Source organism: Accipiter gentilis, chromosome 24, assembly GCF_929443795.1.
Source record: "Accipiter gentilis chromosome 24, bAccGen1.1, whole genome shotgun sequence".
NCBI lineage: Eukaryota > Metazoa > Chordata > Aves > Accipitriformes > Accipitridae > Astur > Astur gentilis.
This window is the reverse complement of record NC_064903.1, coordinates 23,080,038-23,102,541: the sequence shown is the minus strand read 5'-3', so window position 1 is coordinate 23,102,541 and position 22,504 is coordinate 23,080,038. Positions and strand designations below refer to the sequence as shown.

General features: G+C 49.3%; 1 protein-coding gene across 1 annotated transcript; it reads left to right on the top strand.

The window, feature by feature from the left end:
• The first annotated feature begins 626 nt into the window (after positions 1-626).
• Positions 627-6,795, top strand: TBX22 (T-box transcription factor 22). The gene is made up of 8 exons (XM_049827807.1): positions 627-762; positions 866-995; positions 1,318-1,419; positions 1,716-1,890; positions 2,063-2,227; positions 3,038-3,102; positions 3,198-3,283; positions 6,185-6,795. Exons 1-8 carry the CDS (start codon positions 627-629, stop codon positions 6,793-6,795), a joined length of 1,470 nt encoding a protein of 489 aa, XP_049683764.1.
• Positions 6,796-22,504: the final 15,709 nt, after the last annotated feature.

Here is a 22,504-nt window from a genome sequence, read left to right as displayed (position 1 = left end):
CCAGCCAGGGACACCGGCAAAACCCCCCGTACCCAGGCCTGGAGCTCGCCGGGGCGGCCCGGGCAGACACGGCTCTCCCTTTCTTTTATTCCCCCCCTTTTTTTCCCCTTTTTCTTCCCCCCCCCCCCCCTGTTCCTTTTTTTTTTTTTCCTTTTTGTGCTGGTTCTGGTTAAACGTTATTTGCACTTTTGTTGGAAAAGTGGCCCCTAGTGTGCAATTATGTCAAATTTCTTTGAGTTTTACAATTTAATGGAGAACAGTAACTCTTTTATTGATCCTAGACGGGGCCGGCTCCTCTTCCCCCGCTCTTCCCCTCCACCTCCCGCTCTCCCCTCCCTCTCCCTCCCCCCCCCCGCCCCGTTACTCCTATGAAATGTCACTCAATGTTTCTTATGCTCCCACCAGTTTCCAAAACAAACAGTGGAAGCTGCAGCCGGCTATTGATTCAGTTGGATGCGAGAAGATCCCGCCGTGGTCTCTACCCCCCGACGGCAACCGACCGAGGGGCGTTGGGTACCGACGGCGATGGAACCGTCACCTCCACCCGCCTGAACCCCTCTACCGCCCAGGGAAAAGGGGGGGACGGGGGAGACACCCCCAGACCTGGGGTACAGGAGCGGGGGGGAATGGCTCTGAGCTCCCGGGCCCACGCTTTCTCGGTGGAAGCCTTGGTGGGACGCTCCACCAAAAGGAAGGGAACGGATGGTGCCGAAGAAGAGAGCGGGCTCGCTTGCCGGCAGAACCGCAGAGTCCCGGAGCCGGGTTGGTACCGGTGGGGGCCTTCCCCCCCCCCCCCCCCCAATCTTACCCCCCCAACCCCAACCCACCTCCCTAGTTGTCCCCCTCCCGTTTCTTTTTCTTGCAGAAAAACGGCCTAAAACCGGCACCGAGAGCCGGGAGGCGGGGGCCGGGGTGCAGGTGGAGTTGCAGGGCTCCGAGCTCTGGAGGAGGTTCCATGAGATCGGCACCGAGATGATCATCACCAAGGCCGGCAGGTACCGGCTGCACAGCCGCCCCTCTGTCCCCCCCCTTCCCAGTGCCGACGGCCCCTTTGCCCCCTCGCTTGTTTGGTTTTTCTTTTTTTTTTTTCATCGTGGTTTTGCTTTTTCTTTGTGGTTTTTTCTTTTTTATTTTTCGGTTGGGATATTTTTCTTTGTTTGCCTTTTTTTCCCCCACTATTTTTGTTGAGTTTGAATTTTTTTTTTCTCCCCATGCCGGTTTAGTTGGGGTTTTTTGTTTGATTTTTTTTTTTTTCCAAGTCCTTTTCGCCGTTTAACCAGCAACTTTGGCTCAGGACCTTCCCCCCTCTACCCGCAGGAGGATGTTCCCGTCGGTCAGGGTGAAGGTGAAGGGGCTGGAGCCGCTGAAGCAATACTACATCGCCATCGACGTCGTCCCGGTGGACTCCAAAAGATACAGGTACGGTCCTGGGGAGGGTGGGGGGGACACACCGGCGGGGCAGCCCCACACCCCCCCACCCACGAACACCCCCCGCACCCACGAACACCCCCCCCCCACCCACTGGGGATCCCTCTTTCCGCCGTCTGCTCGGTCCCACCGGTGCGCCGATGTGAAATAGGGGTTGCACAGGCGCGGGGAGAGGGAGCTGGGGGGGAACTGCTGGGTTGGCATGGATGTATAGAATCTATAGGTGTGCAGGGAGGGTGTTGGGGAAGGGGTCTCTGCCGGCTTGACCGCGGTCCGGTCCGGGCCAGGTACGTCTATCACAGCTCGCAGTGGATGGTGGCGGGGAACACGGATCATTCCTGCATCACCCCCCGGCTCTACATCCACCCCGATTCCCCCTGCTCGGGGGAGACCTGGATGAGGCAAATCATCAGTTTCGACCGGGTGAAGCTCACCAACAACGAGATGGACGACAAAGGCCACGTAGGTGTTGGGGGGGTCAGGGCAGAGCATCACCCCAGCCAAAAAGCGGGGGACCCATCCCTCTTGCTCCAGGGCTGAGGGCTGGCTCCCACCCGAGTCTCCCATCGGGTTTTCCTCCTGCCTTTCTCCCTCTGGGGGGGGGCTCAGCCTGCCTCTTACCCCCCCGGCACAGATCATCCTCCAGTCCATGCACAAGTACAAGCCCCGCGTCCACGTTATCGCCCAGGACTCCCGCTTCGACCTAGCGCAGATCCAGTCGCTGCCGGCCGAGGGGGTGCACAGCTTCTCCTTCCAGGAGACCGAGTTCACCACCGTGACGGCTTACCAGAACCAGCAGGTACCGGGGGGCGCTGGGATGGAGACCCCAGACTGTCCCGCGATCCGGGGGAGGATGGAGACCCCGACAATCCCGGGGACCGGGAGGGATGGAGACCCCGGCGGTCCCAGGATCTGGTTGAGGATGGAGAATCCTGATGGTCCCGGGATCCGGGGGAGGATGGAGACCCCGACGGTCCCGGGATCCGGGAGGGATGGAGACCCCGACAATCCCGGGGACCGGGAGGGATGGAGACCCCGGCGGTCCCAGGATCTGGGGGAGGATGGAGAATCCTGATGGTCCCGGGATCCGGGGGAGGATGGAGACCCCGATGGTCCCGGGATCCGAGAGGGATGGAGACCCCGACAATCCCGGGGACCGGGAGGGATGGAGACCCCGACGGTCCCGGGGACCGGGAGGGATGGAGACCCCGACGGTCCCGGGATCCGGGGGAGGATGGAGACCCCGACAATCTCGGGGACCGGGAGGGATGGAGACCCCGGCGGTCCCAGGATCTGGGGGAGGATGGAGAATCCTGATGGTCCCGGCATCCGGGAGGGATGGAGACCCCCGACAGTCCCGGGATCCGGGAAAGGATGGAAACCCCGGCGGTCTCGGGAGGGATGGAGACCCCGACGGTCCCGGGATCCGGGGGAGGATGGAGACCCCGACATTCCCGGGATCCAGGAGGGACGGAGACCCCGGCGGTCCCGGGGCTCTGGGGGGGGGGGGGGGGGGGGGATGAAGAGCCCCAACGGCTGCAGCGGTCGGTCCCGGCCCCCCCCCCCCCCCCGACACCCCAATAGCCCCTTATCCCCCCCCCCTCCCCAGATCACGAAGCTGAAAATCGACAGGAATCCCTTCGCCAAAGGTTTTCGGGATCCCGGGAGGAACAGGTAAGAGCCGGGACACCCACCCCCCCCCCCACCCCCCCCTCGTCGGGCCACCGCCGCGGCGCTGAGCCCGGTCTCCCCCCCCCCCCACCCCGTAGGGGGGTCCTGGACGGGCTCCTGGAGACCTACCCGTGGAGACCCCCCCTCGCCCTGGATTTCAAGGCTTTCGGCGCAGACAGCCAGGGTAAGTCCCTCTTGCTGCCGTTTCTCCCCCCCCCCCCCCCCCCGCCTCTCCCCGTGGCCTCGGGGCTGCGCCGCGGCCGCCCGGCCGGAGCTCTGCGGGGGGGGGGGGGTGTCTTAAACCATTAAGAAAAAAACGAACCGGCGGCCAACGTAACGTTTTGGGAAGCCAATTCTACGTGTTTTGGGGCAAAAGTCCTGTTAAAATGGATTTTGGGAGCGGAGACTCAACCCGGGAAGAGAAGGGGACCGGCGCGGTTTGCCTTCATCGCCTGGCAGAAATCGGATTTAGGGGGGCAGAAAAAAAAATCTGAGTATGCAGGAGGCTGGTTTAGAGTCGGGTTGTTACGGCTTTGATCCCGTTACACTCATTGTTTCTAGCAATTTTGAGAATATTAGCTAAAACCGCGGTCATAATGACCGCCGGGGTCTTCTGCAGCCGGCGGCTTCGGTGTGAGCAAACGCGTTGTGCGCCAGAAAATAAAATTATCTGCTCTTTAGGATGGAGCAGTCCCACAGGCTGTTAACTCCGCAGGAATGCAGGGAAGAGGGAAAAGTTTTTCAGGGAAAACCATCTCCCGCCGCCTGACAAGCGCCCGTCGGTCTCCTACAGGACTTTTTGTAGAAAAAAAAAGGCTCTTGGAAGTATTATTTGAAAATTGATTTTTCATAGCGCTGAAGGAAAAAACTAACAGGGCATTTGCACGCTGGAGCGCTCCGGTTTGGGTTTAAAGTCGCTGGTTTGACTCCCGTTTCTGTTAGGAACTCTTCAAAATATTGGGGCACACCAAATCACTCCTGTCTCTGTGGGGAAATACTGCAAAAATCCCAGCAGAAATCCATGCGGTACAGGCGCAGAAATGCGGAGGCATAAAAAAACAGACTTGGGAGAAATTAAGAGGTTTATCAGGTTGTAAAGAGAACTAGATTTTTTTTTTCTTTTTTTTTTTCTTTTTTATTTAGAAAACACTTTATGCAAAAAAGCGCCTTTTGAACCCGTTTTGCAGGCTGGGATGCAGTACCGAGGAGAGGAGCTGATGGATGATGGGCTGCAGTGGGGAATGAGAGAACAGCAACTGCCTTGATTATTGTACAGATGCTACAATATTAGGGTTCCCTGGGATAATTTTTTTTTTTTTTTGCTAGTCTTAATGCAATTGGTATTTTTCTTCAGAGTTAATTTTCTGGACCAATGTATATATAACAAAATCTCCAATTCCACTAATAGTAAAACTGTATTTCTGAAGAAGAGCTGAAAAACAGAAATCCCGAAGCCCAAAAACCAGAAGGTAAATTAAAAGAAAGCATGAACAATATGCTGAAGGAAGAACTGGCCATAAATTGGGGATTTTTAAGCCTAATAGAAATGGCAGAAAGAATCTGCTCTTTGAGCTGCTCTGCCCTCCCCAAGGTGATCCCCGTTCCCAAACTTGTACTGACAATCCTGTGCTATGTTTGCTCAGGATACCTTGAAGCAAATACTAACACTCCTTTGCTCTGCTACAGCTAGCTGCACAGGGAATCATTTGCTGCCTCGCACTCACACATATCGCCTCAATCACATCATTTTCCATGACCCAAAGTCCCTGAGTCCTGGGAGGACGTCAGGACGTGTACATCGGGAGAGGACCGGATCCCTGCCCTGCATCCGCTCCTGCTGATGTCAGTAGTGAAGCAGCCGCTGACATCAGCGGGGACGGGTGAGACGTTGGAGCCGTAAAATATTCCTGGATTATTGCGACTAGGTGCTGCCTGCGCGTTACCCGACCTGTAAGATACTCCGCTTGCTGGGACTTTGCAAACTTAATTTGCACCACATCCAAACTCTTTCTGTTTTTTTAAGGTTTGATGTACTAGCAGATATGGCTTGGTTATACAGTTGATTCTGTGTTGCTGATCGCATGTAAAGTCTGACCAGATCACATCCAGACAGTGCATCACTTGGAATTAAATGTAAATAGAGAAAAACACAGAGAAAAAATGGATCCGCATTCCCTTCCTTCCTTTCCCAGTGACTTCGGTAAGAAATGAAAATAAAGGGGGAAAAAAACCCCCCAACCAACCCTCTGGAAGAATGTGGTAATGAATGTGCAGCAGAGACATACGGCTCTTAAATGCAGTTAGATGAAACCAGCATCTGTTTAGCACCAGGGCCGGCCGCTCCAGAGCACCATTCCCACGCCAGAGCAGCCGCTGCTTCTTCGTTTTTGCTCTTGATGTTGCTCCGGAGGAGCGGCGAGCCAGTGCTGAACAGTGATGTTATACACCAGTGGCCCCGGCAGCGCTCACACGTGTGTCGCTTTTCTACAAAATTATGAAAGTGTTCATTGATTCGTTTCAGAAAGGAGAATGTTAAAATGACATGTGCATTTGAAGTTTCTGGAGACACCTCTAGTATTCAAGGGTATGTTTCAAATTGCATGGGAAGCCAAGTCAAATTAGTCAATTCCTGTGAGCAGGAAAGTACAAAAAAATTCTCCATCAGGCTGAATACGTTTTTTTGTTCTTGCGTACAAGGGGAAAAAGCTGCCTGTAATTTGCACGAAAAATAGGGAACCTAAAATAGCAATGGTGTACGTATAACAGCAGAAGGTTATCGGTCATACAGCGAGGCACAGACGCGGCAGGTACCTTTATGTGTAGAGCTGAACTTCATAGTTGTCCCGCTCTAGTAAGTGGGATCAGAGAAGGGTGAGTATTGTTCTTAAACAAGTGCCAAGTAACAACGACATATAATTTATGGACAGATCTTCCCATTTTCCAGGAGCTGATTCTTGGAGCGGGTTTGTGCTTGGATGGACACCGGCAGCAGGGCGCTGAGGAGCGGGAGCAGGAGCCCGCCGGGGGCTCCTTGGCTGCGAACATCAGCTAGCCCAGCCTGGCCGATTTCTGGTTTTGCTTTCAGGTGGGAGCTCCAGTTCTTCGCCGGTGACCTCCAGCGGCGGGACGCCCTCTCCTCTCAACCCCCTGCTCTCTCCATCGTGCTCACCTCCCGCGTTTCACTTGTCGGCGAGCAACATTGGCGTGTCATGCCCCGAGACCTACCTACACAACCTCAACGTGCCCCTCTACTACAAGATTTGTCCTACGGGCTTCTTAAGACAACAGTCTCTCATCTTTCCAAGCCACGAAAAACTGGGAGGCACCAGCGCACATCTTTTACCCCACGTCATGGTGGATATGCCAAAACTATCTTCCCTCGGCATAAGCAACCTGAAAAATGCTAAAGCTGAAGACTTAAACGGGCAATGTCTACAAGTACCCAATTCTGCTAGTCAAATGCTGTATGGATTACATGCATCTGGAAACATTTTCCCATCAAGTCCCATTGCTCGGGAAGCACTTAATTGTTCTTTACATCCTCCATATGGCTTGTATGGTTATAACTTCTCTGTGCCATCTAGACTGATGAATGCAGCAAGCCATTTCAAAGTGAGTGACAGCATTCCGGCTTCTTTGAGAGATGGCAGATGTAATCACTCTAACTGGCACCCGACAATTAACCATTGCCTTTAGTGGAATTATGTAATATTTCTAAGCATTGATATGTAAAGCAAGCCTTTCCTTCCTTCATACCCACGGGCTTGCTAGTTATTGACTATGAAATACTGCATGGTACAGGAGCGGTATGTCTAGGCATTTAACTTTTTTTGCGGGCAAACGCGACGTGTTTTTGGGAGGGCGGAGGATCTGGGAGCGTGGAGGGTCTGAGATGATCCACAGCAAGGTGATAGCTTTCAGTAGTATTTATGTCATGGTTGTAGGTTAAAAGCAAACTGTACAGTCACCTTCTTAATATTTGCACTCTGAAGTGGGAACGTAGCGGTATACATTTCTACAACTATGTTTTCCTGAAACTCTTTATCTAGCTTGCCTTTAGTTAGCTCAAAGCCCTAGTGAGCTTCTGCTCACCCACTTGAGATTTTCCACTTATTTCAAAGGGACTATTTGAGACCTTGAGTCAGCAAAGGAGCCATATTTGGCCAAGTGCTCGAGCGTGTTCTCAAGTTCCCTTGGCTTTAATGGGTCCTAATTAATGACAAGGAAGTGCCTTGTTCTTCAGGACCCGGATGACTTGGTTATCAGAGTGGGGACGTAAACCCAAGTATCCGCTGCCAAGGTAAAGAAAGACAGGATAAAAGATGGATGTGTTCCTACCTTGTGGGGATGAGAAAGTGGAGTCTGATGCAGGGGTGCCCCCAGAGCCCTCCTCTCCGTGCTCCTGCTTCTGGCGATCTGCAGGAGGTGGTAGTGCAGAGCAGCACCAGCGTTGACGACGTGGTGGGAAGGAACAGGGGATGGGGGGTCACGCATCTCCCCCATGGTGAGACGGATCCGTGCTGGGGGACCACGGGGGATACACCTTGGAGAGCCGTGTGGGATGAAACACCTCCAGAAGCCCCGCAGGACACCCCACCTGCCCAGCGCTTTCAGCCTCGGGGGACATGGAAGATGCACCTGGGATCGCATCCGCCAGCCTGTGCCCGAGGGAAGGGGCCGGGATGCTCCTTGGCAGAGCTTTTCTGGAGAGTTACAACACTATGGGCCCCAAAACATGAGATTTTTCTATTCCTTCCAAAAGTCCTCTTTGTTTTATTATAACCTGTGGATATTCTTGTTATTCCTGTAAATAATCTCTAGCTCCCAAGGGCACAATATAACTCGCAATAAATTGGGGCACAGCTTTTATTCTTTATTTGATCGATGCTCAGTCCCTACCTGAAGCCAAATTTATTATTTGATATATGACAGAGATTTGGAAATAATGCTTGACTGGGACCGGCCGCATTTTGGGATTAAGATAAGAGAATCCTGTATTTACAAATGTAACGCAGCACTATTTAGGGATTAAGTGCAGGTTTAAAACTCAAAATTGGTATCAGAATTTTGGTTTTACTTTCGCCCATAACAGACAACAAATTAAGAACAGAACAAGCGTGTCAAAAGCTGTTAAAATAACAAAAACTCACACTTTTACTTTCATCAGACTTTGCTAAAAATCAGACAACATTGGTTTCCCTAATTTACCTGCTTTGAGCATTCAGAGCCCCCAGTGATACCAGTATGAAGCGGTGGGCCAAGCTTGCCTTGCTAAATGGTCTGTACAACTGTAAAAATGAACAAACCTGCTTTCTTGTGCTGTTTCTTAGCAGTTTATCTCACTATTTTTATTAAAAAGAAAAGAATTTTTTTTTTTTTTTTTCATTCGGGAGTCCTTCTTTCCAAGCCATCCCTCATCATCGGTGGTGGCCGAGTTCCCGCGGGCGAGCTCGCTGCAGGCACTGGGAACGGGCTCTGCAAAGCGCTGCGGATCTCCGAGCACTCCCCTCGGGCTGAGGGACCGAGCACCGGCCCCCACATGTGGTTATACTTTGGGGGAACTGGAAGACTCTTCCAGATCAGTCACGGATTCGTGGGTGGATGCAATGGGTAACTTCCAATTTTCCAAATATTTGCGGTTGTATAAGATATTCCAGAGTTGCTGGCCATGAGCTGGTGATCCAATAAATCAGTGTTGGTCTAGTTAAAAACATGACCGATAATGACTAGAATAGATATTTCCAGTATGGACAATTTTACAGCCATAGATATTTAAATTGAGATCAGATAAATTCCATCCACTACAGCTGAGCAAATGCTTTCTTTGACGGGACCCATCTCATTCCTACTCGGAGCATGTCTGCAAACGGGCACGGGATTTCCCAGAGCCGCCTGTTTATTCTGTGCCTTTTGGCATGAAACTACAAACCCAGCATCTGGGGGATATGCTCCAACAGCGATGCTCAGCGAATTCCAGTGGAATTGGGTTGGGTTTTGATGCGCCTGGTCCCGTGAGAGCCCAATTTTCGCCACCCTCCCCGATCACAGCCACACGGAAAGCACTCCCAGAGCCTGGTGCCTGCAAGGGATGCGGGACACCGACACCCGTGTCCCTTGGGTGCTGGCACCGAGCTCCAGGGAGGACTCAGTGCTCATCAGCGTGGGTGAGGCAGACGTATAAATATACCAGTTTGCTCCATACGAGAGGTCAGCACGGCATGAAACTGTCAGATCTGGGTTCTCCGAGGTTCGTTTCTATTTCCTTTGCCTTTACCTCCTGATTTTATCCTTTCAAAAATCATCGTAACGAATGAAAAAGATGTGGGGATATTTTCAGGCAGTCATAGCTCTCTGTCCTGATGCCCCCGTGGTCACTTCAGACCCAGCCAAGGCTCCCCGACCCTCCTGCCACGGGAGTATTTTCCATACCAGCAATGGTAATTCATCCGAGTCGCTCACGTTATAACACAGATAGTTCTGCTTATATGAGAAAAACTGTGCTCAAAACAGTGGATAACCTGCTCGCTGCTTTCTAGGGGTGCTTGCGAAAACGGCTGCTGGTGGGAGGTGAGTGGCAGAACCCGAGAGCGTAAGTCAGTATAATAAATCATGATTTATTAAATACGAAACTGGGGGAATCGAGGTCAATATTTCAAGCCGGACCACGTGCCTGTAAATACAAATACATTACATGCTGCTTTGGACTTCCTCCCATTAACATTATTTGGAAACCTGTGGCAATGGCAAAAGTTCACAGTTCTTTAGACTTAGCGGGTGAATACAAACATAAGCCCAGTATTATGGTGCTATTTTTAAAGGGGAACAGGGAGAAAATAATCAAAGATTTTTTTTTTTAACAATTAAAACTGCTGAACAATCTTAGCTGGTAGTCATTTGACTTTTTCCGAGAGGAGTTTGAAGTTACTTGGGAATATCTGATCCCATTTATAGCACTCGGTGAATAAAACTGGCTGTACCAAGGGCACTGCGTCCGTACTCGACACCGGGACATGGGACGGGCTCGGTGCTCCGACACCGGGAAGCTGATTTAAAAATCAAGGAGACAAAAAAGTCCCCCGGCCATAATGTTTTTAATCAAGGTGCAGTTTACTATCCAGTTTCACCCAAATTTAATACATCTATTGGAGAGGCCAAACGTGTAAGGGGAGCGTGGGACGTCGCTTTTTCTGATCGAACTGCCTCGGTTCACATTTGATCTTCTGAGGTTTGGTCTGTAATTAGATGATAATTTGTATCACAATTATGCAAAACAAACGAGGATTGGATAGCAAGATAGACCAGAACAAATAAGCACCCAGAACATTTGAAATGCATCCAGTGTTAAAACGATGTACATGTGTGGCTGGGGCCAGGGGGGACATGCTGTTCCAATAAAGCTGCAGAAAGGGAAAAGGCCAGTATCGGTTCCTACAAAAGTTTCAAATGCTCATGTTTACAAATTTGTATTGCACATTAATATGTAAACACACGCTATTGGAACCAGATGACTCCGCAATATTTACGTGTCCTTTCTTCTTAGTTTTGGGTGTCTGTTTGTCTCCCAGAATACACAAAATGTGCGGTGACTCTTTTAAAACATGCCTCAGAAAGCTAAATAAGAGGTACAGCATCTGAAGGCACAATTTTAAAATCTCTGGCGCCGCGGCAGCTCTCCCGGCCCCTCGATGTATTTTGGGTGCTGGGTACAGGGGGATGCGTCCCCCGACTCCTCCCGGGGCTGCGCTACGAGCACTCGATGGCTGGGGCCGCACTTTGCAGTCCCTGGCGTTTAAACTAAAGTAATTTTGCAAAGGACAAGAAAAAAACCACCTTCCTTGCAATCTGCACAAAAGCTTGGGACTTGTCAATCACCTTTTCTTTCGCCCGTTGATTTGCGTTTTAGGATGCAAGCTCGGGGCACCCCTTTCTGTGCTCGGCCGTGTCTGGGCAAGTGGCAGCCCCCTGGCCCCCGTGGAGTTAAAGCCGGTGTCAGAGAGCCTGGGCGCAGCAATCCCGGCTGTTGGGAATTAAATTGGCTGCAAGGACTTTTGCAGATGTTGGGTATTGCGCTGCAAGCTGCTCGTGCTCACCAGAGCTCTGCTCTCACCGAGCTCGTGTAGTTTCTGAATTTTACAGTTATTTATAAACCCAATTCTCCTCTGTGTCCCCTCGGTGACATTCCCAAGAAGGACCTACCGTCTACGTCCATACATCAAACAATTTCCTCCCAGATTGCTTACCCTAAAGCACCAAGTCTTAATTTTATTGTAGCAATTAAGTACAAGAAGGAGTCCAGGTTTTGTGAAGGACCCCGTGAGCTTATAAATCAAATGACACAAACCAGCAAGTAAAACTCAAGACCTTTCTGGAGAGGAAAACACCAGCGACAAGGGAGAACCCCCAGGAAAAATAATATTTGCTGTGTAAGGAGGCAGATCCTGAACAAAACCAGAGATGGGGGCAGGGGCTCAGGATGCCTTCTAGCTCTCTGAAGTCTGAAGATATATTAGATGCACTAAAGAGCTTTTCAGACCTTTTCTCTTATTTTAAAAGCCTCGCTCGTTCAGGTTTTTAGAGAACGGCTTTTTGGAGAAATTCACTTTTTCCTTCTTGGCGCTGGCTCCAGATCTCATCTCCGAGCTGGGTCCCAGCTCCAACAATTTCCTCCGGGCCCTGCCCAGCAGCTGGGAGCACTTAGCAGCTCATCCGCCCCATCGGGCTCACCTGCGTGAGCGAGCCCTGACAGGTCCATCTGCTTCCAGTCAGGCCTGCAAATAAAACGGGGCCTCGACTCCAAAGGAAGAAAAGAGTAATGGACTCGCATGGTTACTTAGAGTTACTCTTGCTATTACTCAGATGATGCTCTGGGGGTGGATGCTGCCTTCTGCTCCGGCAACGAGCGGCTGCATCCCTCCACCGCGGACCTGCAGCCTGAAACCAGTAGAAATACCCTTTTTTATTCAGGTTTGGGAGAAGATGCTCGTCGCCGTTGCACTTGCCGGGAAGGTTGCAAATGCACGATATTAAACACCAGTCGGCATCGCCGTGGGAAGGACCGCGATACCTGTTTGTCCAGTGGGATGCTGCCCTGGCTGTGCCCACCTCACCCTGAGCACTCGGTGGCTTTAACCATGGGTTTCCATCTTAGGTTACTATAAACACCTTGGAGATTCTGCTTTTGATGGGATGTTAAACACGCTGCAGAAAAAGCCCTGTATGTTTAAGGCAGTTTGGTAAATTTTGGGGGTGGGATTGTGTTTCATGGGGGTCTTCAATACCAGGACAAAGTGGAGTGATCCAGGAGGCTGGACTGGTTTATCCTCAACTGGCACCACGATGCCCTCCATGCAGGCTGCCATTTTAAACTTAAAAAAAACCCCCAACAACAAAGAAGAGCATAAATCCAGATACAGAGGACCATTTCAAGTGCTAAACCGTTCATAATACGGCAATGCAGTGTTTAAACTAAGAATTAATATCAGACGATGGAGGGAAGGCTGGCAGCTCGGAAAGCTCCCGCACGCCCCAAAGCTGTGGGGATGCTCAAAGGCAAAACCTCCCTATCTCAAAGATGCCTTCAAGTGAGTCAAGTAAGAGCTGATCTTCTTGCAGGACTTGAGGTTTAGGGGCTGGAATTAGGGTTTTTTCTCCCCGCAATGAGAGCATTTCACATGTCTTTCCCTATGAATATTTGTCCGGGGCTTTAAAAGGAGGAGTGTGAGCTACAGGCACCACTGCCTGTGCGCAACAAACAGATTTAATTTAGGTTTACACAAATATCTTCATTTCTACAGTCTCGCAGTAATCGTTACGTAGGAAAGTGTTAATAAACTTAAAGCGGAGAACAACTGGTCTTTAAAAAAAAAATTGATTGCCAACTATCTTTCTTCCATGGAGTAAAAACCATGCTGACTACCCAGCTGCCCCGCTCAGGACGTGCAGGTACCGCATGTCTCCCTTTACCAGCAACGCTGTTAGCTTCAGCCCTTTGCCGAATTCTTCTTTTATCTTCATTAAAAGTCTTACTGTAAAATTAATCAAAGTTGATAAGTTATTTCCTGTATCGTATTTCTTCTAACGTTATCAATATTGCTAATAAAAATATAGATTGAAACAATATGTTGTAATGTCCAGGATATAAGCCAGATTCTGCTGCAGCTCAAATAAATATGAATTCGGCCTTTGGCTTTCATAAAAGCAGGATAATGTCTCTATCTGGGCTATTCTAACGGATAACATCAGCCCTTTTTGCTTCTCAATACTACCAGAATTTAAGAATTTAGACTGGTAGAAGACGTACAACTCTGTTTCCTGAAGATTTTTCAAGATTAAACCAAATCAAAGCAAAGCAAAGCCCCAAACTACGTTCCCAGCTGAAACGAAACCCAACGTTTCAAAAGCCTTCGTGCTTCGGAAGCGCTGACGCTTGCCACGCTGGATGTTGCAATTGCACATGAGAAGCTCTTGAGGCAAGAGATGTCAAGGAGAGGAGAGGGAAGAGCTCGTCTGGACCCGGCCAGGTCCGGGTGCTTCACCCCCGCTGCCGTTCCTCCTTCCCAAGCCGACGTCCCCCCTTTCTGAGATGGTTTTTGGTCAAATGGGTTTGGACGGTGTTTGAGAGCCGCGTGTGCCGGTGCGGACCTCCCCGCTTTGCCGGGCTCCTCTTGCCGCTTTGAAGACCCTATGGAGAGTCGGGATTTCTTCAATCCAGCGTTTATGAAAGGTCCATCTGAGAAACGCATCCTATTAACTGCTGATCCGAGGAGCGTGGTTGCCGGGTCTGGCTGGTGAGAGAGCCGCAGCACCCTACTCCAAACTTGAGCTTCCCAAATGACCAAAAGATCACTTATTTTTAAATTGTTTTTGAGTATCATACATGCAGCTGGAATCATGGGCCATAAAAAGGAGGAATTTCACTGGGTAGGTCTCCTGGACACAGAACAGAGCAGAGGATGGAAATGAGATCCAGCTCTGCTCAAGCTGCAATTTTTCGGAGATGGCGAGCACCTCTGCTAGCCATCACGCATCAGGCTCGCAGGGCAGGGATGCTCCTGCATCTGCTGACGGTTCCCATCACCCCGCGTCGGATCCAGACCCTGCTCAGGCTCCCGGTGGGAAAACCCTCTCCAAAATCTGGAAGCTTCTGGGAATCCCAGGGGATGCATCCCTCACCAGCCAGAGCCACGGTTTGGAGGTAGTAGGGACCGGGTCGGTGTCCCCACAGCTCTCCCCGTGGGTTTGCTTCACAGCAGGTGAAAACACAAATTGAGTGATTTTCAGATAATTTGTCAGTTTAAAAAAAAAATTAATCAAAACATCCCTGGGGTAAGGGAAAGCGTTTTGAGCGGTTTATTTGCAGTAATTGGGCTTGGTCAGTTTTGATCTCGGCATTTCTGCCCTGACAGCCACACTCGCCCCAGCGCCAGCCCCCGCGCTTTAATTCCTCTTTTTTTTCTTAAAATAGGACACACCTGTGAGGAAGGCAAGTTTCTTCAAGACATTCCTGATCTGGAGCGTATTAAACCGATATTTTTGTTTTGTATTTTTGATGATTTGCTCCAGTGATAACATAATAGCATGATATTTTGCCTGGGACTGATTAAAACATTTCTTTTGATCAGCGCAGCAGATTGAAACAGTTGTTTATTACTGGACAAAGCTTCGAGAAAAAGCAGAAGAAAAAAAAAAGGCAGAAAAAAGAAACGTCTCTGGGTGGTTGTTTGGTCTGCTTTACGCCAGGGGTATTTCCTTCACTTTGGGAAAATTCTCTGTTCCAGCCGGGGTTGGGGTTTGGGAAGTGAGAGGAGGGAAGGACGATCCATCACGCTGATGGACAACGGCTGAAAACCTGGGCATTGGTTGTTAAAACTACATGTGTGCTGAATAAAACTCATTTCTCCCTCGCAGGACACACCAGTTGCCCAGATCATAACTAATGAATTTCTATAACCAAATGTAATGTTTCCTAGAAAGGTTGTCCTTTTAAGCTGTTTCAACCACTGCACGTTTCAAAGCTGCCTAAATTCTAGAATGTAACACTTAAGTTAAAAAAAACTTCTTTTTTTGCTTTATTAACTGAAGGCAGCATCATATTGTTACAAACCCACAACATCTGAATGTAAATGTGTTATTTTGGTTTAACTCCAGTTCCTATAAAGGCTTTCAAGACTATAGATTTTAATTACATGAATATTTTTAATAAAATCCCCGATTTAACTGCTGGCAAGACTGTAAGGGAAAAAACAATAATATCTGGCTCTGTCTCTTTGACAGAATAATTCTTCAAGTTACATTTGCCACATTCACGCAGCTGCGACCAATAACCCTGCTGTCTTTATTATTCTCCTACGATATGAAATTAAAATGAACTGGAAATGTTTATGCCGCAAATGGCGTGCAACACATTAAACAGATAACGCCAGCGAAGGTTTTGCTTAAAACAGGGGGTTTCTCCTCCAGCAGAGCCGGTCTGTAACTTAATCCCCTCTTTTCCCAGGCAGCGGAGATTGCTGCTTTGCCGAAAGCCTCAGACACATAACAATATCTTCATTAAAGAGGAATTACTTCCATCTCGCCATCCCCAGGTGCCACTGAAAGCGGAGCTTTGTTTCATGTGGCCAGTTGCAATTCCTGTGTTTATATCAGTGGATTCCTTGGCTTCACGGGACATTTGGAGATAAATCTATTTTGGGTTTTGTTTGCTTCCCCTTGACTTTTCCCCGCAGCATGTTTAGAAGCTGCATATTAATTCCTCGGTCATGCCTTTGGTATTTTTCACCGGTTTCACAAAAAAAAAAAAAAAAAAAAAAAAAAAGACCCGATCGCATTTAATCATCTCAACCCAACATACTTTTTGCTTGTTTGCACCGATCGATAAATTGAGCTCCACCAAATTCTTTCAGGCTGTTAATTCTGAAGGGCTCTATTCCCAACACGCGCACCTGACCCGTGTTTTCCTTGCAAGGGGATACCTCTCCCCCGGCACACACACGCCGCTCAGGCAGCTTCGCCGGGAAATGCCGGGGCTGTGCCGAGGCGACTCGCTGACATACGTCTGCAAATCCATCTTCAGGACGTGGAGAGAAGCCGGGGGGGGTGGGGAAACGAGGGAGGCAGAGCTGCGATTTGGTAATTTGTTTCATTTGTCCCTTCCACGTCCCCGTGGCGCAGGCTGAGCACCGTGCTAGTACACCGAAAGAGTTAAGAAATAGCACGTACTTCATTTGGGGGTGTTTCCAACGCCCCCAACACAACCGCTGTGGATTTCACCCCACGCTGCTCCCTGGATGCCACCACCGCATCCCGGCGGTGGATCCCCATCCTTGCCGTCCCACTCCTCCTCTCCCATCTGCCGCAGGGCTGGAGGTCACGGCTCTCCGGTGGTCCCTCCGGGTTGCAGCAAACCCCTTCGAAACCCCCGAGCCCTTATGGATGAAGAAACCCTCTTCCCACGGACGGCACGCGGTTCCTGCCCCCCGTGCACCCAGCGTCCCTCCTGGGGCTTCAGCAGCCCCTCGTGGCACGCTCTGTGCTGGGGTGCAGGTCCTGCGCTCTGATATTTTAAAGGTGTGACGTAAAAAAGGCCTTTAGTGGCCTTGGTAGCATTTTGTTTCACGCGTGATGCACTGTTTCCCTCTGAGAGGGTGGAAAAAAATAATTTAACACCTTCTCTAGGGCCAGGTCAGGTCTGCCTGTGAGTTTGCTTTTCACAACAGCAACATCACTTCATTAACAGCCTTCACTGACATGACTAAATCTATCAGCCGTTTCATTAATTGGTTAATATTTATTATCCGTCAATTTAGTGGACTTCTCTTTCCAGCTCTGTGCCCTCTTCCCTCATTCCCAGCATCCCGATCCCACCCTACTAACACACCTCTTCCCTGAAGTAGTGGAAACAATTTATTAAGATATCGTTTTGCGCTGATGGTATTGAGAGATAATTATCCACATTTCTAGCAAATAAAAGATAAAATCGATTTGTTTGTTCAGAGGGTTAAAGCAAGAGGAAGTTCTCTTTGGTTTTGAAATACAGGCTTGAAGTTAAAGTTCATTGATTTTAGCTTACAGCATCGATTTTCCATAGAGGATTTTTACCTTCTGTGACACAGGAATGCAGAGACGACTATTTCTCTGATTTATGCGCTTTACCACCACAGATTTTGAGGCATTAGACTTGAACGACCATCAAGGTGAGAGCAAGGACTGCTGAAAGCAGCCTGGGCCAGCTCACACCTTACCCCCCTTTGGCTTCCAGCACTCCCATGAGCAATTTTAATTTAAAAAAGCAATTGGAAAAATAGCATCAAAAGTTCAAAACAGAGAAAGCCAGGACAGGGGAATGGAGCAGCTTCCTCACCTCCCCGCTCCGTGCAGGGACACCGGGAGCATCCATCGTGCTGCCAGGGCACCGTCGTGGGGAGCTCCCAGATCTGGAATTGGGATTTCGGGAGGAATCTTGCTCCCTCCCGGGCAGTGCCGGGGCTGCCGCTGCCCGCAGCCCTTAGCAAACAGCCCTGCCCCGGCGAGGGGCTGCCATCTGGCCCTTTTGTTTTTCCAGTAACCTGTAGACACCGATAACATTTAACAATGAGATCTGGGTTATCACAGACCATTTGCTTTTTTTTTTTTTTTTCTTTCTTCTTTTTTTTCCCCTATTCCTTTTGTTTTGTTAATCTCACTTTGTATTTTGCTTTGCTCCTGGAGCAAACCAAGGATCTCCTCTGGGAAATCCCACGCCACCTCGTTTCCCCTCAGCCACAACCCTTTTTGTCTCCTTTTGCCTTGCCTTTAAACCATTTTGATGCTGAAGGATTGTAGCAGAAGGCAGAAGCAGGACCCGCTTCCTCCTTATCCTTCCATGATTTTTTTTCCATCGCACTTACAAGCGTGGACAGATGACAGCCACCGCGGGCCGAGGTGACATCCCACTTTGCAAGTGTCACCCCACAGCCGCTCCTGGGCTGCAGATGGTCAGCACTGCCCAAAATCAAGCCCAGCGCGAGCAGAATTGAGCTAAAACACGGTGACGACGGTGTTTCCTTTGGCGTGGAAGTAGAAGTCACCCGGAGAGGGTTCGGAAGAAACCCTGCCCAGGGCACGACTGATGCTTTGCATTTGTAGCCTGGCCAGGATACGGCCGAAAGCCAATAACTTTAACAGAAGTGTACAGGACTGAAGCAGTGAAGGGTTTTTTTCAGTGATCTCGGCTTTTCCTTTCTTCCCGGAGTCGGAGGTGGGAGCGGGAGGTCAGCGTTCTCCGTTTGGAGGCGGCTGGTCACGGAGAGGGGTGGTGATGGATCAGTGCCGTCAGTGCGACAAGCCTTTTTTTTGGCTGCCCGTCGTGCTCTGCCCCTTTTCACCGTAAAGTTGACATTTCACGATATATCGTACTATTTCAGCTTTTAATGCACCAAACTAGTAGAAGGCTACAAAGTTTGACTGCCGTGAGTTATTCATTTAATGCTAACTTCTTGTTTGATTCTTGCTGCTAATGGCAGGACAGTCCCAAACACAGCGGCTCCCATTAACCATTAATCCATGGATTAATCTGTTTTGGGAAGCAATTCTGTCCATTCCACCACAGCATACAGGCCCCATACTGTCTGTGATACACGCGTGGAGTGTATTCCCAGGGGATTTCTGTTGCTCTGGAAGAGCCCGGAGGCCGTACACAGTGTCCGTGTCCTTTTGGCACCCTAAATTGCACTTGGGTGGGAAACCAAGAGCTCCTGGCAGTATGGCTCTGCCTCGGCCAGGCCAGGAGCTGTAGGAGAGCCAGCCCACATCGGGCATGTCCCGCTATCACCTCTCCCAGTCAATTAGCAGCTTTCTGAGCTGATTGCTAATTATCTGCTAAGAAACGCTGTTTGCTGCTATACGGTGCTGGCTTGAGGAATGCGAACTCACATCAACTTTGCTTTAATATTTCGAAGCGTTAGGAAGCATCGCTAATTGTTCCTCCAGCAAAACCCAACCATGTCTAGATAGCACCTGCAGAAGGATAAAATAGATTTAAAGGAGCACATAGTAATATGGGGGAGTTTTGTTTGGTTTTTTTTTTACCAGGGTCTTCTAAGCAAAGCAGACTTTAATTAGCACCCTCCGAATTGCAGCATAAATCTTGCCGGCGAGGGAAGGAAGCGAACTGCGGCACGAGCTGTCAGCAGCTCCCTATGATCTGACAGGGTCCAGCAAATGCTCCCCCCATCCTGACCCTGCCTGTCAATCAGCTTTCAGGCCAGAAGCCCCTTCTCACCTGCCTCTTGTCTCTTTGGCGAGGAGCAACAGCCAGCTACAATTTTGACTAGCTGTCATTTATCATTATTTGGGAGAGGAAGGAGCCGGGGAGGCACTCTTCACCCCGAAGGTGCAGGCAGAGCAGAATTTGAGATGATGGGTGGGGATTTCCACCGGCACAAATGGGAATAAGATTCGGAGCTTTCCAGGCTGTACCAAAAATAGCGGACCAATTTCAATCTCAATTATAGCTCGGTAACCCCAGAGTATAATTCAGAAGTCAGCTTCTACTATTTCAATTCAGGATAAAGAATAATATTCCACTTCCCCCTCCGCACTCCAAGCGATTTCCATTTCATAGGGGCTAATCTCGACTTGAACATGTGTTTCGGTGCGATACTGAAGGATATGAGTGTGCTAAAGAAAATATGCAAAAGAGTTATGTTGAAATGCCTGTGTTAAGATCTGCAGAGGAGCCAGCTTAATAATAGGGCTCCTTGCGACAAAATATTCCATTTATCACAGTAAAACGTGACAAACAACTTCTTTCACTTCCGCTGTGCTCAGGACAGCAGGAACCTCTTTCTCTCATTGGAGCAAACATGCTTTCAGGTTTCCAATTCCTGCAAACACCAACACGGGCAACGTGTTCAGTTAAAGTCTCCCGTCACCTATTAGGGACTTGGTCCTTGCAACCGGTTGTGCCAGCAGCGCCTGTGCTGACATCTCATCCAATTGTAGCTAGCGTTTTTAAAATACCCCAGCAAAACTAATAGTAGACAAGGGTTTTATCTTCCTCGCATGTACATTAGGGTCCCAGGACAGCAAATAATTGGTATTTTGGACGTAAGCCTAAGCAGGGTTGTAAGTGCTTTGCTGGAGCCAAGCTTTTGGGGAGATGTCCAGGCTGTTCCCAGCGGCCAGAGCTCTTTGGCTTCACTGAAACCACCTACACCGAGCTTTGCTGAACGTGCCCATTTAACCTGCATGGTTGTACATAGAAGATCAGCGGTGCTGCCGGGGTTTACAAGAAGATACACGTAAGCCTCATGCCCTCGCTGCTGAGATCCGAGCTCTTCCCTGGAAACCTTGCGAAGGCATCAGGGAGAGAAGCGAAGGACGATGGCTTCTTAGTTCAAAGTCTCATTTGCATGGTGCTTCTCTGCAAATACCCACCCCAGCGGGCCATCGCCCCTGGAAGAGCGAGCCTGGCACCGGGATACGGCCCGAAACACGGCCCCTCCACCGCACCGTGCTCCTCGCTCCCCGACGAGCAGGTTGTCTTATAGGTGATCATAAAAGTTCGCTTGGGACTAACAAGAGCCTTGTTGTTCTCATCGTTACGATCCCATGCTTTGCAAATGAACACCTTTCATTCATTTATGTCTGTCAGCCTGACAGCCGCTTGGTTGTCTCTGTTACCAAGCCAGCAGGACTTGTGGAGAAGAAAAGAATTGCAAAAACACCCCCCCATACTTATTCTTTATTTTGGAAAACATTCCCTTTCTTAGGCTTCCAGTCAATATTACTGTTCTAATAATAAATTGCTTTAAGAATGAATATTTTAAAAAGACTACCTGAAGAATATTTGCCATTTTAGAAGATGAGTCTTAATCTTCTCTCATTCTGATGACAACGGAAATTGGCTTTATTATTTAAATTAACAACACTATTTAGAAATCCATCACATTTATCATATATATGGTTCACCTGTGAGCACTTCTATGCAGTGCTTTGTATTTAAAAGGACAAATTTGAATGACGAGATTGATCCCTTGGGTGGGAAGAGGGGCACGCTGGAGGTACAATCCAGGTATGTGCTCTTCAAACAGCAAAATACCGATTTTCCAGCCCTTTTTTAGTCTGTTACAGGAGATTCCCAGGGTAGAAAGGCTCCTTTGGGGTTTCTGCCCACCCATAGACCTTCCTACAGCTTTGGCTCATCCCTCCAGGAGAAAGGGATGGCACACGAAGAAGTGCCCCTTCCCTGCACTGCGGGCTTTTCCCCTTTGCTGTAGGAATTATTTCTTTGTTACTTAATCATCTGTAATTATCTCCTGGAGTAAATTCTGTTGGTGCATCAATTTTCAAACACAACAGTCATTTTTATCAGTCATGTTTATTTAATTTTAGCTGATTAGCACAGAACCTAACAAGTGGCTTAGACTAACAGTGTGTCACTGCCCAAGTATTTTGTAGGTAACGAGAAGACATGGAATAGCGCACATGTTGCTTTGTCTGCATTAATCTATTTACATTGTAATTCTTCAACTGTTTTTAATGGCTGGTTCAGCTGGAAGCGATTAGTTGTCTAAATTAAAGCCACATTTCTCACTTTATGCACTGGGAAGGTTTTTAGCTGTTGTCTTTTCCTTGCTTTTTGTTTTCCAACTCAAGACGGATACCATTTGAAAATGCATGAAATCTTATTGAGGGGATTGATCCGGGTGTTTGGAGCCGTGTTCCCATGTATTCGTCTTGAAGCCAAACACTTGGATGGGCCACAAAATGGTGTGTTGGAAGTTGAACTCTGCAGCACGGCTGTCAGCACGGCGTTGTCTCGGGCTGCGCAGGAGCTGACCCAGCAGCCGGGCTTCAGAGAGAAACCTCTGAAAGGTGGAGAGGAGGAAAGCAAGGAGAAGAGAAAGCCCTGCAGGCACGGCACAGGACTTTCTGGGCTGTTCTGCATGGGCAGTAGCCCTTTGTTTATAAATTAATGAAATTAGCAAGCATGTGTTATGTACAACGTCATTTATATAGAACTTCAGACCAGAGCATCAGCATGGGCTGGATCTCACCCTCTTTTTTTTTCAGTGCTTTACAGGGCAAAAAAAAAAAGTCACATTTGCAAAGCAGTCATGAAACGCTTGGAGTCAGCTCCAGGACCTTGCTCCGAGACTTGCACCTGAGCAGCTCGATGTTGCTCGCCCCATCTCCTCTCATCTGCCTGGCTGAGGATTTTCCAGGTCTGGCCCGAACACCACGCTCTTCTCCCCACATTACAGCCAGGTATAAGATGTGCTGAGTCTCACAAGAGATTTTCAGCTCACCTGTGGAGACTCAGGAGACACTCATAGCTGTGGGACAGCGCAGTCAAATGTCTTCTATGAGAACTGGACCCTCCGTGCAAGGTAAGGATAGATCGCTTCCCACCCCAGTGCCTCTT